The following is a 15,087-nucleotide window of genomic DNA, read 5'->3' as shown; positions in this document are numbered from 1 at the left end:
TCTCTTCCTGTTAAAAGAGAGTTTTTCCTTCCCATTGTCACAAAGCGTGTGTGGTGATATGATTGTGGGGGTTTCCTCTGTGTTGTTGTAGGGTCTTTATCTTTTTTGTGAATAAAACTTGAGTTGTGTTAGCCTCGAGTCTGTAAGGTGTTTACAAAGACACACACGGAGCATTCCTGGTTCAGGAAGCATCAGTTTATTCTGATTGTAAATGTACGGGTGTTAAAATATTCTCGCTGCCTCTGAATTCAGCCGAGCGTGTTCAGCCTGACGCACGCACACACACACACACACAACGCAATGCACTTTATTTTTAAACACTTCACAACATTGCTTGCTATTGAATGCAGTCCGGTACATATAGGCTGATGTTTCTTTGTTTTTCTTAAATGTTTTTTTATTTAAAGTTTTAATATGTCTGCTGTTTGGCAGGCCGGCCATGAAATGTTGAGGTTATAACGCTTGAGCGTGCGCCGGCTCCAAGATGCGGCTGGGTAGTCGCCTTTGGTCAGGTGGGTCTTAGTCGTCCAGGAAGAAATAGTTCCCACTCTTCTTCTGTTCCGTGTCCTGCAGAGAGATGAGGCAGAGGTCAAAGGTCGGACTGATTCCTCCTCACTGACATCACCGTTTGGATTTTTCTGTCTACCCCCCTACATAAAGATTTCCATGTAGTGCAGCAGCATATATAATGCTGGGAGGGCTACACTTTCTAATTATTATCTCTAAATAACCCCACAGCTGAGTGGACGACTGCAGCTCAGCACAGTAAAAGCTCTTAAGTGATCACATGTAACGGTAGAAGAGCCTTCAGTGAAACCGGAGGAGCACTGTGATGCTTCCTCGGGTTTGAACAGATTAAGAGAAAATACTAAATGCCTCTGAGCGGGTCAAGAGATTAGAACCATCTGCTCAAATCCAAGGCTTTGGGCAAAAACAGTGAATCGTAAAAAACGTTTGCTTGAAGGGGCGGAGCTAAAAGTCCTCAGTCTCTGCAAACTTGCACGTCGCCTTGAAGCCGGCAACTGATTGCCTGAGAACATTCCAGGGTCCAGTTGCCTAGGTAACTCTCTAACACTTTTACTACCAGGTTGTATGTCGGTCAGCGGTGTTCTTCGCTCTCATTGGCTCGCCTGTAAGTTGAGTCAAGTCTATTTTGGTTCCCACCCTCCTCGTTGCACCAGCTGTTATTTCGTCGAAAGTCACTGACTTTATGATCTCTGGTCGCCCTGTCGCTTCCAGCGTGTACGCAGCTTCATCTTTATCACATATGTCATCCTGTTGCCTAGCAACCACCTTCCAGTGGGCTAAAATGACCCATTTGGAGTATTTATGCACCGCAACACTTTATAACAGCATCGCATCGGTTTAATTTCAACAAAACTTGTTGATACAAAACTTGTTATGCATGACATATGTCATCCTGTTGCCTGGCAACAATGGACTAAAACACAGCAAATCACACTGCAGCATGAGTATGTGCAACCAAGATAAATTAGGATTCTTTTGACCTGAAAAGCTAATGGTCTCCAAGAAATAAAAACATGGAGCTGGAAATGAGCCTGAACCTAAATATATTCATTAAAAATATATTTATAATATATAATAATGCTTTCCCTCTCTATAGTGTACTGGTTTAGATTTGTATTTTAGTTTCTTTGATTTATTTTTTAACAAATGAGTTTTATTTGTTAGATCAGCTTTAAAGAAACATCCTTTGGGTTGAATCAGGAATGTTGTAAATCAAAATAAATAGAGTTTATGGATCTACCCGCTGCATCTTTGTCATGTAAGACTCTCAGATCTGAAGAAAACTGATTTCCGCCTGGCTGAAGCACGGCACCAATCACAGCTGGACTCTGCTGTGTGGAGCTCTGTGCATCCCTGACACCTGTGAGGCAGGGCACAGGTCACGATGAAATCACTACAGCTCTGTATCATTTATACCGGTGTTGACGGGCGAGGACTCGTCATGTGTCACCACTGACATAAAACCTCCACATCACCCCGGAGGAGGAGGAGAAGCCTCACACTGGTGCCCCTCAGTACGATCATTGAGCGTCTGCACTGACGTCACTAAAGCGCCGATAAAAACAACTACAATCATAAACTGCGTCAGCAAACTGGCTGCAGCGGCACCTGTGACAGGTTACCAAAATCAGGAAATGCACGACTGGCTGAAACCACACCCAGAAGTTACTTTTTAATATTATTAGTTCAGTGCTGCATTTTCGTGTCAAGAGTCCGTCCGTGTGTGACGGTCAGTGTGTTTAAATAAAGATTCAAATAAACATGGAGGTTGGGTCGTGGCGTTACCTTGATGGAGTTGAGTTTGTTGATCCTCGGCCTGAAATTGTTCGGATCTCTCCTGAATGTGATCTCCAGCAGCGACAGGAAGCGATTCATCCCAGCCAGCAGACCCTGAGGCCTGAAAAAACAAACATCACGTTACCGTGGCGGTGGCCGGCGAGCTGACGAAGCAGCTTAGACTCGACGGTTCATCTTACGTGTTGGCTGAAGTCTTCTTGGAGGGAAGCCCGTCAAACACGATGACTCTGTCGGCCAGGTAGGTCGCCATGATGAAGTCGTGCTCCACCACGAATGCTGTCTTCTTGGCGTGGAGGATGTACCTGCGAATAAAAGACGTGTCACAACAGCGCCACACACGGGCAGAGACACACGACAACAACGAGGCCTTCTAATTAGACCGTTTCAGGTCATCCAATGTGGAAGTTCTCCTTCTTAATTACATATTTTGAGACATGACAGACACTTCTTACCATCTTCCACCGCTGCAAAGATTAACCATTCAAATAACAAAAATACTGTTGAGCTGTAAATCATGCAAAGCTACTCACAGAGTCCAAGAATGAAGCTGAAACGAGGAGATTACCTGAAATATGATTATTAAGACGCGCTCTCGTCTGACTTTGTATCAAAGTAAAACTGAAAAGAAATCCTGAGTTTTAAGCCGCTCGCTGTGGATTCGTTGACGCTTGTGTTTGAGGATAAACAGGAAGGGAGCTGCTTGAGGAGCAGGGAGAGGAGCGCATACCTCTTGATGACTCTGGCGGCCATCAATCGCTGCTCGGAGTCCAGGTAGGCAGAGGGCTCGTCGATGAGGTACACGTCGGCCGGTTTTCCCAAACAGAGTGTGAGGGCGACTCTCTGCAGCTCACCTCCAGACAGGTTCTGCACCTGTGGGCGGAGCAGGCAGCTTCATCACCCCGTCTTCATCGTATCTCATTAGAAAACGCTTTCTACCCTCCAGTCGGCTCAAAAAGTCTCCTTACATTTTATTTTAATTATGTTTAAATTGAGTCTGATGACACACAAGTAACAAAATAAAATGGAAAAAGATGGATCGGCGCCTTATCCAGGACAAAGATCAGGTTAGTGTGTTTGTGTGTACCTCTTTAGACATCTTTGCGGGGATCAAAAATTACAACGTTACTCTACTTGTGGTCACTTATGAGGACAAAGGGCCTGTCCTCGCGAGTTCGAGGGCATTTTTGAGACTCCAAATGTGGTTTTAGTGTCAGGGTTACAGTGAGGCTGATGGTTAGGGTAAGCGGCTAGGCTAGCATTAGGTTAATTAGAGGGCCGCTAATTGTTTGTCTCTCTCTTACATCCTGGTCGATGATGCTCTCGATCTGCATCGGCTTCATGACGTCGGTGATGAACTGCGGGTGCGTGTAGGCGTCTCTGATCTTCTCGTGCAGCAGAGCTCGGACGCTGCCCTGAAAACGTAAAACACACTCGACTCCATCAGAGTCCGGACCTTGGTCGCTGCAGATTGGTTTTCATGATATGAACAATGGTAAAAGTCTGCTTCAACTTTATTTAAACTTTTTGGACTCTGAACCCTGGATTTCTGTAAATTCAGTTTGCTGGCTAAAATCAATCAGCAGGCTGAAAGCTGTGAAACAGACGGATGGATGATCCTGTCATGGGTCCGCGGTTAGAAAACGAGAGCTGACCTTGAACTTGGGGCTGATGGTCTGAGGCTTGTAGCTGACGTTCAGGATGGGAATCTCGCCTGAAAGACAGAGCTCAGGGTCAGTGGGTGCGTCCGGTTTAATCTGGCTTCATCTGAGAGAGAGAGAGACTCACCTCCTCCGTCAGGCCTGAGCCCACCGGCCAACATCCTGATGAAGGTCGTCTTCCCTGTGCCTGGAAACACACATACACACTTTCAGACGTGCACGTGTCAGCTTTTCCATTTTTGTGGGAAACAGTCAGAGGAAACAAGATGATCCATATTTTTATTATTTTCCTTTAGTGCCATTTTAAATGAGCTCGTCTGAGCTACGAGATTTTTCATATTTTGCAACTTTTCTTCTCTGAAATTAAATAACTGACTAAGAAAAATTACAGGTTCACACCCTTTAAATTAGATTTTTTTAAATTGGCTTGGAAATGATAAAATGTGTGACGGCCTCCAAAGCTGCTTCTGAATGAAACATCTGAAAAGTTCAATTTAAAACCATTTTTAAACCTTGACCACAGAGATTTAGACTAAAACCCTCAGCGCAGCTCACCATTCTCTCCCAGCATCACCATGATCTCAGAGTCTGTAAACTCTCCTCCTTTGATGTCCAGCGTGAACTCGCCCATCGTCTTCGACATGTCCGGATACTGAACAACAACAAACAATCAAACATTCAACAAAGAAGCAACTCGGCTCATTTTCTTATGCTGCTTTTTTGCAAATTGTGCAAAACAATATTTATTTTCATTTTCTTGCACTTCATAAAAATTTGTGTATCTCAATAATGAACGGAGTTGGTCCTGTGGTGAGCTTTAAAGGGTTAATGACGACATTTCTAAACCCACAAGATCGAAAAAGCTCAAGAAAGAAAAGGAATCGGCAGATAGAACTACAGCCCCGTGTGACGAAGCTTTTATTTTGAAAAGAAAAACGTGACAGGAAATGAAAGTGGTAGGGGAAGAAAAACAAAAAGAAAACAACGAGCCAAAGCAAATGAGCAGTGATTCAGATTAGGCACATAAACTGACCTGGTAATGCCTGAGTCTCTTCACCTCCTCCTCATTGGCCGTCTCGGCCACCTTGAAGACCAGCGACGTCTCACGAAACCTGAGATTCTCCGTGGGGACGTAACCGTCCAGGAAGATGTTGATACCTGGAGGAAGGATGCAGGAAGATCAGGACATGCTTTGGGTCCACTTAGCGACAGTGATATTAAGGACAAATACCACCACTTGTTTCTTCACACTTTTACAGAGGTGTGGTGCAATAACGTTTTTACCCTCTCTGACGCTGAAGGGCATGGTAACGACTCCATAGGCGCTCGGCACTCCGTACAGACAGCAGATGAAGTCCGACAGGTAGTCCAGCACGCTCAGATCGTGCTCCACCACGATGATGTACCTGCAACGCAACATCACGTTTAAGAGCGGCGGTGCACCTCCAGGGATCAAACCGAAGCTTTGAAGTGACAAACCTGTCGGGGGTGATGAGTGAGCGGATGGTGATGGCGGCCTTCAGCCTCTGTTTAACATCCAGGTAACTGGACGGCTCGTCAAACATGAAACTGCAGCAGAAGAGCAGAAACAAGAGGACGGCGGTCAGTCTGCGAGCTCGGCTCTCAGCTCACAGACAAAACAATACGTTTGTTAAATATTAAATAAATAAGCTTTCGGGCTGTTTCCTCACATGTCAGCTCTCTGGATGCAGACGACAGCACAGGCGAACCTCTGCAGCTCTCCTCCGGACAGATCCTCCACGTTCCTCTCCCGCAGGTGACTCAGATCTGCAGACAAACACAGAGATGCAATTAGAAATGTTGTTTATACGCAACATTAAAAAAAATCCAAAACAGGGGGAAGATCCCTGGGATTAAACGCTTATTTTAAGAATAGGAATAGTTTCTGCACACAAACTGGTTTATCAGCTCCACACGGAGACACACGCTTTCTTTAAATATGACCCATGAAATAACTCTGTTCCAATGAACTGTGATGTGTCACATGGTCCTCACAAGAGTAAATAGTGTGTATCAACCTAAAAATACTAACACACGACTGTGTTTGTTCATAACGGCACTAAACTGTTTACAGTCGGCGTGTAAACGCTTCCACATGAAGGTTCTTCAGCTTGTAATTAAGAGAGAGTGTGTGTGTGTGTGTGTGTGTGTACCAAGTTGTTGGCAGACAAGGTCCTGCGTGTCTGTGTCATCTTTCCTGCTCAGGATGGCCCCTACTGACCCCTGTAGGTGGAGACGAAGAATTACAACCGGCCATCAGAGTGAACGCCCATGCCAACAGGAACGATATATTCAAGGAAAAGTCGGGAACCTTGACGGTCTTTGGGATCTGGTCGACGTACTGCGGCTTCACGATGGCCCGCAGATCGTCCTCCAGGATTTTGGTGAAGTAGTTCTGCAGCTCGGACCCTCTGAAGTAGGTCAGGATCTCCTGCCAGTCTGGAGGATTCTGGGATTTCAAAGTACGGATCATTAAAACACAAAGCTTCTGACAACGAGGTCAATGTGTGGAAATGATCCCTGAGGGTGAAAAACTCTGGGGTCTGTATCAGATCCAGGATGATGAACTGAGTGTCTGCACTGAGGCCTAGTATAAGAAAAAGAAGCATTACTTTGAATGTGAATCATGCAAAGCTGGGCTGACAGAGTCCATGTAACCATAACTTGGTGTGTTGTCCTGCACAAGTTAATCTGTTCGTAGCTTTTCAAGCAAAAAGGTTTACTGTGTAAATGTCCCTGAATTCTGTTCCTTGCAACACATCTGTCTTATGGAACAGATGTGCAAATTGTTCTACTTTACTAACAGGAAATATGGGATTTGTAAGGATACTTAAAGAAAATTAATAACAAAAGTGCAAAAATTCCAGAAAAGTATCAGTAAGTTGTGGGTTTACAATGAATGAGCTGAACAACATGAGTAAATGAGTCAAACTGAATTACAAGGGAGGAGTTTTGTTTTTAAATGGAACTTTAGAACCTAGTCAAGAATTTCCTTTTGGCTTTGGCTAAAGATCTCAACCATCGTTAGCAGTGAGAAGAGCATGTGATAAAGTTACCCGACCGGTCGGTGGAGCCACACCATAATCTTTTCCTGTTGCTAAACTGATGGCCAGCAAACCAAAAATGGCAACTCCACCCAAACATTATCTTCTCAGGCCAGCAGCAACATGACTGCTGGCCTGTGTGTGTGTGTGTGTGTGTGTGTGTGTGTGTGTGTGTGTGTCGTGTGAACACTCACATCAAACTTCCCCAGGTTTGGTTTCTGTTTTCCGGCCAGAATTTTCAGAGCTGTGGACTTGCCGATACCGTTGGTCCCCACCAGCCCCAAAACCTCACCGGGCCGGGGGATAGGCAGCCTGCACACACACACACACTATAAACATCTTGACCCACCATAACAGACTTTAACATAAGCTAATAATCAAATAATTCCATCATTTAGTGTCAGCTTTCCTTTCAGGCGTTTCTGCTTTGGTTTGACAGCTTTTCTTTGCTGCCATGGTTCTAAAATGACTTCATTGCTGAGCAATAATAATAATAATAATAAGCTCTTACTTAAACACAAAGTCTTAGCAGTGTTTCTTTACATAGATGGGCTACCTGGGTATGTTTGTGCACTTCAGAGACTTGAAGACTGATTAGTCACGTCCCATGCTTTTATTTTGAAAGTCCAATTGCTGGTATTGAACTAGAGCTGTGCTTCCTGTCATGATGTGACGATCCTCGATGTCATTCAGCTGCCTCTCTTTAATCAGGAATTACTCTGTCCAGCTCCATGAGCCCGTTAGGGTCCGCTTACATAAAATGACGTAAATGTCATCATCAGACGGTTAAGACGAGGGTCTGTGCGGAGGTTTGAATGCCGCTGTTTCAGTGACCACGCAACAACTTCTCAGGAATGACTACATGGACAGCGGCTGTCCAGCTGTTCGCGTCTGCAACAGAGTATATTCAGAGTACGGTGGTCGTACCGACTCGGACAGCACCATCACAGCCCTGGGTTAGGACCTCAGTGGAGAGGCAGCTGATTATTGCTTTTATTTAAAGCATAAAAATCATTAACAGTTGAAACATTATTTTTATTATTCTCCCCTCCAAGGTCAACCTCTCACTTTTTAAAGGTCCTCTTGTTGTACGGAGAATGAGCATCAACTTGTCTGGATCATCAGAGCTGGCTCTCCAGCTATGAGCAGTAGCAGGTTCTCAGTTGAGGAGTCCAGCTTCCACCCAGAGGGCATCAAGTGAGAAGAACACTCACAGGGTTGTAGACCTGAGTGGACGTAAACTTCTGTTTGCTGTTGAGATCATCACGTGGAGCTCGATCCCCTTTCACGGATCCTAAATCTCCTCCAGGAAATCAAAAGAGCGATCTTCACTTTTGATTTCATCTCCATGGAGTAGTAAAGTCACAGGGAGATTCTTTTATTTGTGTGAACAAAACAACCTGTTTCTCCTCAGATCCCGCGAGATGTTCCAACAGAAGTCCGTGTTGGACAGTGCTGCAAAACCACACCTGACCTGATGTGCAGCCTCCAGGCTGAGAATCTGTGGACCCTCCAAACAAAAACTGAAAGCACTATCTATTAACCAGTGTTAACTAAAATTAGAATCATAGCACATGGTGGAGGTGATCAGAACTAAAGGAGCGATCCAAGAATAACAGCTACGCTGGAACTTAATTCCGACCTGTTTCCCGAGGTTTTTGTAACATGTCAGAGGAAACACTGCTCAGCTGTGAAGTGAAGGTAAACAGACTGGAGGTTTATCGCCGTACCGGTGCAGTTTGAAGGAGTTGGCGCAGTATCTGTGTGTGGTTTCCTTCTCCAGGTTGCTGGGAAGGTTGACGATCGACAGTGCTCCAAACGGACATTTCTGCAAGGAGAAAAAGTCACGAAACAAACTTCAAACACACTCTTAATAGTTTAAACGTTGTGACTAAAAGCAGTCTGAAAAGATCATTTCCTGCTAGATATTCAGGCGCCAAGATTACCTTGACGCAGATGCCACAGCCTATGCACAGAGACTCTGAGATCCACGCTATCTTACTCTGTGGAGTCACCTCAATACACAGTTTACCTGAAGACACACACGGTTCACATTTAGACACATTTCTCTCTCACTCTAGTTTGTGCCGTCGGTGCGATCATCTCCACACTCACCCATACGGACGACCGGGCAGCTCTTCTTGCACTCCTGACGGCATTTCTTAGGTTTGCATTTGTCATGGTTGACGATGGCGATCCTGGTGTTCTTATCCGCCATGATTGAGGGCGGGAATGATGGACGTTAGCACCTGTGGAGCTGGAGAAACAAATTGATATCTGAGGAGCTGGTTTTGAGAAAATGTGATTAAACATACAAAGAGAAACAGGAACAATTTATAAACTGAGTCATGATTAGCATGCAGCTGCCCAAAACCATCCAAAAAGTCTCTAAATGTAGAGTGCAGCAGTCGGGGTCAAACCTGCGTCCACATGCACAATGTTAACTCTGCTGAAACAACACATTCGCTTCTGAACAAACGCTCTTTTTATTCAACAATAGAGTGCTGCAAATCTCCTGCCTAAACCAGCCTCTGGCTGCATTTAATACCTGCTGTCTTTAATTCTGATCCTGGTCTGGTGTGTGCGTATCTAGGCCCCCAGGAGTCGGGCCCATTTGAGCTTTGCAGTCTTTTGTAAAGGAAGAGCGAGCCACACCAGGGTCCATTTAAAATTCTGCCCTTTCATCGTTGCTTCACGTCTATACGCATGTGTCTGGAAACACCCGCTTCAACTCATTTAAACAATCTGTGCCCAACTTTCTTTTTAGTTCGGCATTAATTTAACTCATAATATTAATTATTTTAACTAGCTGTATTCTAGCATGACGGGCGGTGGCGACGAGCTTCAAACTAGGGATTTCTCCTCCAATAACGTGCTGTTCTGTGGTGCATACATATGCCGAATTAATAAACTACCCATAAACACTTTAAAAATGTCTTGGAATTATAATCTCATGACTGTCTGCTACGGTGAGTGATGTGAAACATCATAACTTGGGAGATTTACGAATGGAATTTGGCGCATGATCCTGTCGTTAAAAGAAAACGCAATATTTTCAGGGCCCGTCTCTCAGCAATACGAGCAAACAGGGGAAACCACACTGACTGACTCCCAACAAGCTGTAACCATACAATTACACTGGATAACGGACCAATTATAAAGAGACGCTTGTCCGGTGGAAACGAAGTTTAGGATGTTCATTGGAGAATGCTAACGGCTAGCTTCACGATATTAGCAGCGGAGGCCCAGCAGCCTGACATCTGCTCGTTTCCGTGGCAATAAAAACGTCAAAAGCAATAAAATCCAGGGCGATGAGTACGCAAACTCACCCTTATCCGGCTCCAGCTACCCGGTTAAGAAGGGATTAGAAGAGAAGACACGTTTAGAGACAAAAACTGTGGGGTGAAACTTCTGTTTTTTTTCCAGCAACGTGTTCCTCTCACGGGCTGGAAGCCGGCAGGAAAGATGGCGGGAGTATCGCAGTTAGCATGCGACTGCTTGCTCAGCGCTGGTGACGTGTATAAGAAGCGACGCTGAGGCGCAAAAAAGTGGGAGATTCGAAGTGTGTAAATAGAAGCGGATTTAAACTATTTTGGACGTGCAGCCGTATTTCTGATGCACTGACACGACACCCCGGAGACCTGTACTAACGCGTCTGTGAGTCGGCTTCAATAACTGTGACGTAGATTGAGTTTTAGTGGTTTTGAGAGCGTTTAGAGTTGAGAAGTGTCAGCTGCTGGCGACTAGCTAGTCATAAATAACTCCCAAATAAGTCACATTTTAGCTGAAATGGATGCTCTAGCTTTGTCATTTAGACGAAGAAGTTTACCAAAAGGTCCCCTTATTCCTAAACAGAACTTACATTTTCTGTATTTTCTATTAAATGGAAATAGAGCTCGAAATGTTTAAAATATGCATAAAGGTTTGCGTCTGGTTATAATCTAGTTAAAATAGATGGTGCCAGTAGTGATATTTATAAGCCGAACTTTACCTAATGGTCAGCTTATTATTAAAATACAGTTATATTTGCTTCGTTGATTAAGTTGTATTTACTAAGTGTGAATAAACCTTAAAATATCGAAAACATGAATAGACGTTGGTGTTAGGTTACTGATCTCCATGAACCTTTTGAGAAAAACGCGTCAGATTTTCCATCAGAGTGTGCTGAACTTGTGTTTTTTTGTTTTAAAGTATGGCGACACCGAGCAAGACACCACCTGGAGCTGACCCGAAGCAGCTGGAGCGGACCGGGACGGTTCGGGAGATTGGCTCCCAGGCGGTGTGGTCCCTCTCTTCCTGTAAACCTGGTAACTACTCCCTCAGACACCCCCCCCCCCTGCATACAGTCTGCTGTGTGAACAGATGACTGTAAACATCTTTCAGAAGTGGACACAATCTCAGAAATTGTGTTATTTTTCTCCTTGGAGCTGTTCATATGCATATCCACAGCGTAGTAAGCAGTTTGCCTTACTGCACAATTGCCACGTTTGGATCAATTTCAGAGGCCGTTGGGATCAATTCTAGTCTGATGTGTTTGCCCTCTACGTGTCCAGGTTTTGGAGTGGATCAGCTAAGGGATGACAACCTGGAGACCTACTGGCAGTCGGATGGGTCGCAGCCTCACCTGGTCAACATACAGTTCAGGTAACGTTTTCCAGCTTCTGTACAAGAGAAGTTAAAGTAAACCTGGAAAATGTACATTATCTTTAACTGGAAGGTGTTGTTAATTTTATTTGTGTGTGCTGCTGCTGACAGAACCTTACTCTTTTGCTTTGTTATTAATTCACTTTCTTTAATATGTGACCTGTGGAGTAAAGGAGGAGGACGACAGTGAAGATGTTGTGCATTTATGCTGATTATAAGTCAGACGAGAGCTACACCCCGAGTAAGATCTCGGTGCGAGTCGGCAACAACTTCCACAATCTTCAAGAAATCAGGGTAAAGCTTAGTGTATATATCTCAATAAAATAAATAATTAATAAAAATAATCTGGTTTTCATCCGGAGGTTTCAAAATCACTCAGACCCTCCTCTTCCCCTCTGCAGCAGCTAGAGATGGTGGAGCCCAGTGGATGGATTCACATCTCTCTCATGAATCCGGTAAGAATTAATATTTTTCCAACCTTTAAATGCTGCATTTTACCAAAACAGGACTCTGTAACATCCTGCTCTGTGGTCTCTGTTTGCATTTCTGATTGTCTCTGGTCGACAGGGTGTAACTGAATGTAAAGCCTTCGGTCAGGGGACAGAATCCAGTCATTTACTCACTGTGGAACATTTGAAGGCTTACCATCTGTATAAACGTGTAGATGTAAATACTGACACCCAGCCACAGTGACTGAAAGACGGAGAGAGACATTTGTGCCCTTATTTTGCACTCTTTCCCATAATGGCCAAAGTCAGGGAACTAAAGTCTCTGTGCAGTTAACTACTACACCTACTGATTAGAAAGTGTGCAGATTTCCCTCCACAGGCGACTGTTCAGTGTTTTTATAGAAGGAAACATCAGCACTGAACCATTTAATCGCTGCCTTCATTGTCTGTGCTGAGCCGACGTGTAGTTGGCATTCAAAGGAGGTGCAGGTTGTAGAAGTAAGCTTTCAGAAGGGTTTGTGGTTATGATGATGTACAGCGGATAACAAAATTATACGTTCATTGTGCAATGACCATTCATTCGTTAATTCATACCTTCTTTGCACTTTTTATCCACTTTAAAGTTTATTGTGTTGTTTTGTTGTGTTTAGTGCTGAACAGTTTTCTAATTTCACTGTATTTTTGTACAAAGTGTGACTGTGCGATGACAATAAGAGTTATCTTATCTTAAAATCAAGAGAACAAAGAAGTTCTGTAGAAAACGTGTAAACAAACAAACAAAATTAAAAATGACTGAATTCATGTTTTTGTACCTAAACCTGAGCCGGAACTCAGACATAACATTCGACCACCATAAAAAAGTTTTTATGAATGCAAGCAAATAAATGTAATTTGGAATCTTGATTCAAAAATAATATTGTGCTTTACACTTTTATTCTTTGTTTTTGGTAAGACAGTAAATTTAAAAAAAATGCATGGATAACAGCAAAAATTATTTATTAGCATTAAAAATGAACGTTTTATGAGCACTGGGTGCTTCTGCTTGTACACATTGGGGACTTAACCATTACAGAAACATAAAAAGTGAATTTGATAATTATAAATACTGTTCATTTAGGGTGGCATAAACCTTACACTGGCCGGTGGTCTGATAAATTTGTGAAGCACTGTTCCTGCAAAAATAGACGTAATGCAAAAAAATAAGGCGGCGCTTCTCCACCTAAGACTTGTGGGGGTCTTTACATGCCACCAAGTGCAGTAACCTACAGCTCTTATGATTGGACAGTGACTATACACTTGAGTGTTTTGTTTGTTTGTTTTTCAACTCAGGGGAGCTAGAGATACGTTTTTGTAAATTCTTGTGTTTAAATATGGTTAAAAATGTTTAAAATGTCACTACAACATTAACAGAATGTAAAAGAAAAGCATGTGCTGTTATGTAATACCAGTTTGTACCACAAGATGGAGCAGTGAGTCAGTCTAATGAATGCAGCGCTCCCCAATCTCTGGGCCACCGACTGGAGAGTTGAGGCTCAGGTGTGAAATTTATGGTTTTCATCGTTTTTATGGTTAACTCTGTTTCTATGGGTCTTTTCCCATGTGTTATGTATAAATCTTTTTTCTTTTTTTGGTAATGGTACTGCTTTTATTTTGTTGTATTTATCTGCGACACCTTAAAGGCCGGTCCGTGGCACAGAAAAGGTTGGGGACTGCTGCTGTAATATTTATTTAAGCAGCACATTCTTCTCAATGGGAGCACCTAAAACAGAAACATTGAACTTAAACAGAACAGCACCTGCTGGTAAAACGCTGCCTCCCGGTGGTTAAAGTTGTAGTTAAAATTAGCAGATTATAAGTATCTTTAAAGAAGTGGCTTGATGCTCGGTCACTCTGTGTGTGTGCGTTTGTGTGTTTTTCAGCGCACAAACGAGCCCATCAGCACATTCATGATCCAGATCGCCGTGCTGGCCAACCACCAGAACGGGAGAGACACGCACATGAGGCAGATCAAAGTTTACACACCCGTGGAGGAGAGCTCGATCGGCAAGTTCCCACGATGCACCACGGTCGACTTTATGATGTACCGGACCATCAGGTGATCTGGACGTGACCCAGGAACCCCAACAGACTTATATCTGGAGCTGGATCATTATCAATGAGAGGAACATCAGTGAAGCTGCCAGTGTTGAATATTTAAAGATGTTCAGTCAGAGTCATAGACCCAGTCAGTGTTGGTTTACATGCTTTAACAATGAGTTTCCACACAGAGTGAATGCTTTGATATGAATTTGGTTCCTAAATTTATCCTTTTTGTCTCTCGCAGTATAAAAAAACGTTTGTGCCTACACATTGTTTCCTGTTGTGGATTGTTAATAAAAAGGTAAAAATAAATGTTTCAAAAATCCAGAATGTGACTGTGTTCGTGTAGAAAACTATAACTTGATTCTGTAGCTGTGCTCAGTCTTATGCTTCTTGGTTTAGTCACAGATGTTGTTGCTTTACTTGAAGAAAATGAGGTTTGAAAACAGTAATACGTTGATGATGCAGGAAAATGTTCTATTCTGCTGATGTTGGACCTCACGTCGGCCTTTGATATGGTTGACCACCACTTTTCTGTGGCGGTTTCTAAGTGCAGGTCATCCTTCACTTCCCTTACCTATGGTGTGCCACAAGGTTCTGTATTGGGACCCTTATTGTTTCTAATATATCTACTTCCTTTTCAGCATATTTTGAGCCCCTTTGAGTAGGGCTGTGCGATATGACCAAAATCTCATATCCGGATATAAGAATTCTATCGATAACGATATAAATCACAAAAACATTTTCTGTAAATTATGTGAATCTCGGGCAGCTCGACTTGCGGAAAGTGTTTCCAGCTGCGCGTCGCGTACCTGGAGTCCAGTGTTTTAACCGATGCATGAAACTATACATTTTTAGACATAAGTT

The 15,087-nt window shown here is 43.5% G+C and overlaps 2 protein-coding genes across 2 annotated transcripts; one reads left to right on the top strand and one right to left on the bottom strand.

Moving 5' to 3' along the window:
* Positions 1-173: 173 nt before the first annotated feature.
* Positions 174-10,554, bottom strand: abce1 (ATP-binding cassette, sub-family E (OABP), member 1). The gene is made up of 19 exons (XM_086275321.1): positions 10,378-10,554; positions 9,164-9,305; positions 8,995-9,080; positions 8,779-8,876; positions 7,243-7,360; positions 6,316-6,453; positions 6,158-6,227; positions 5,675-5,771; positions 5,463-5,552; positions 5,268-5,389; positions 5,017-5,141; positions 4,539-4,635; positions 4,111-4,170; positions 3,978-4,036; positions 3,627-3,737; positions 3,053-3,195; positions 2,505-2,627; positions 2,314-2,425; positions 174-567 (listed from the first exon to the last, which is right to left on the bottom strand). Exons 2-19 carry the CDS (start codon positions 9,264-9,266, stop codon positions 520-522), a joined length of 1,800 nt encoding a protein of 599 aa, XP_086131447.1. The 5' UTR covers positions 9,267-9,305; positions 10,378-10,554; the 3' UTR covers positions 174-519.
* anapc10 (anaphase promoting complex subunit 10) lies at positions 10,355-14,550 on the top strand. The gene is made up of 6 exons (XM_086275335.1): positions 10,355-10,705; positions 11,240-11,355; positions 11,602-11,692; positions 11,866-11,986; positions 12,094-12,147; positions 14,061-14,550. The coding sequence occupies exons 2-6, from the start codon at positions 11,241-11,243 to the stop codon at positions 14,238-14,240; spliced, it is 561 nt and encodes a 186-aa protein (XP_086131461.1). The 5' UTR covers positions 10,355-10,705; position 11,240; the 3' UTR covers positions 14,241-14,550.
* The last annotated feature ends 537 nt before the right edge of the window (positions 14,551-15,087 follow it).

This window comes from Aulonocara sp. 'chitande type north' Nkhata Bay, linkage group LG3, assembly GCF_057382095.1.
Source record: "Aulonocara sp. 'chitande type north' Nkhata Bay isolate Kocher_YH1m ecotype deep benthic linkage group LG3, A_spYH_male_GT1.1, whole genome shotgun sequence".
NCBI lineage: Eukaryota > Metazoa > Chordata > Actinopteri > Cichliformes > Cichlidae > Aulonocara > Aulonocara sp. 'chitande type north' Nkhata Bay.
The sequence above is the reverse complement of the archived record's forward strand: the minus strand, read 5'-3'. Positions and strand labels throughout refer to the sequence as shown.

Bases quoted from the DNA above. Each gene is read 5' to 3' on its own strand.
- abce1 (XM_086275321.1), bottom strand. From the start codon at position 9,266: ATGGCGGATAAGAACACCAGGATCGCCATCGTCAACCATGACAAATGC. The intron at 8,877-8,994 runs GTAATCTTGGCG...TTCTCCTTGCAG, and splicing joins GCTGTGGCATCTGCGTCAAG to AAATGTCCGTTTGGAGCACT. The intron at 4,171-4,538 runs GTGAGCTGCGCT...GTGTGTTTCCAG, and splicing joins GGTGATGCTGGGAGAGAATG to GCACAGGGAAGACGACCTTC.
- anapc10 (XM_086275335.1), top strand. From the start codon at position 11,241: ATGGCGACACCGAGCAAGACACCACCTGGAGCTGACCCGAAGCAGCTG. The intron at 11,356-11,601 runs GTAACTACTCCC...CTACGTGTCCAG, and splicing joins CCTCTCTTCCTGTAAACCTG to GTTTTGGAGTGGATCAGCTA. The intron at 11,693-11,865 runs GTAACGTTTTCC...TGTGGAGTAAAG, and splicing joins CTGGTCAACATACAGTTCAG to GAGGAGGACGACAGTGAAGA.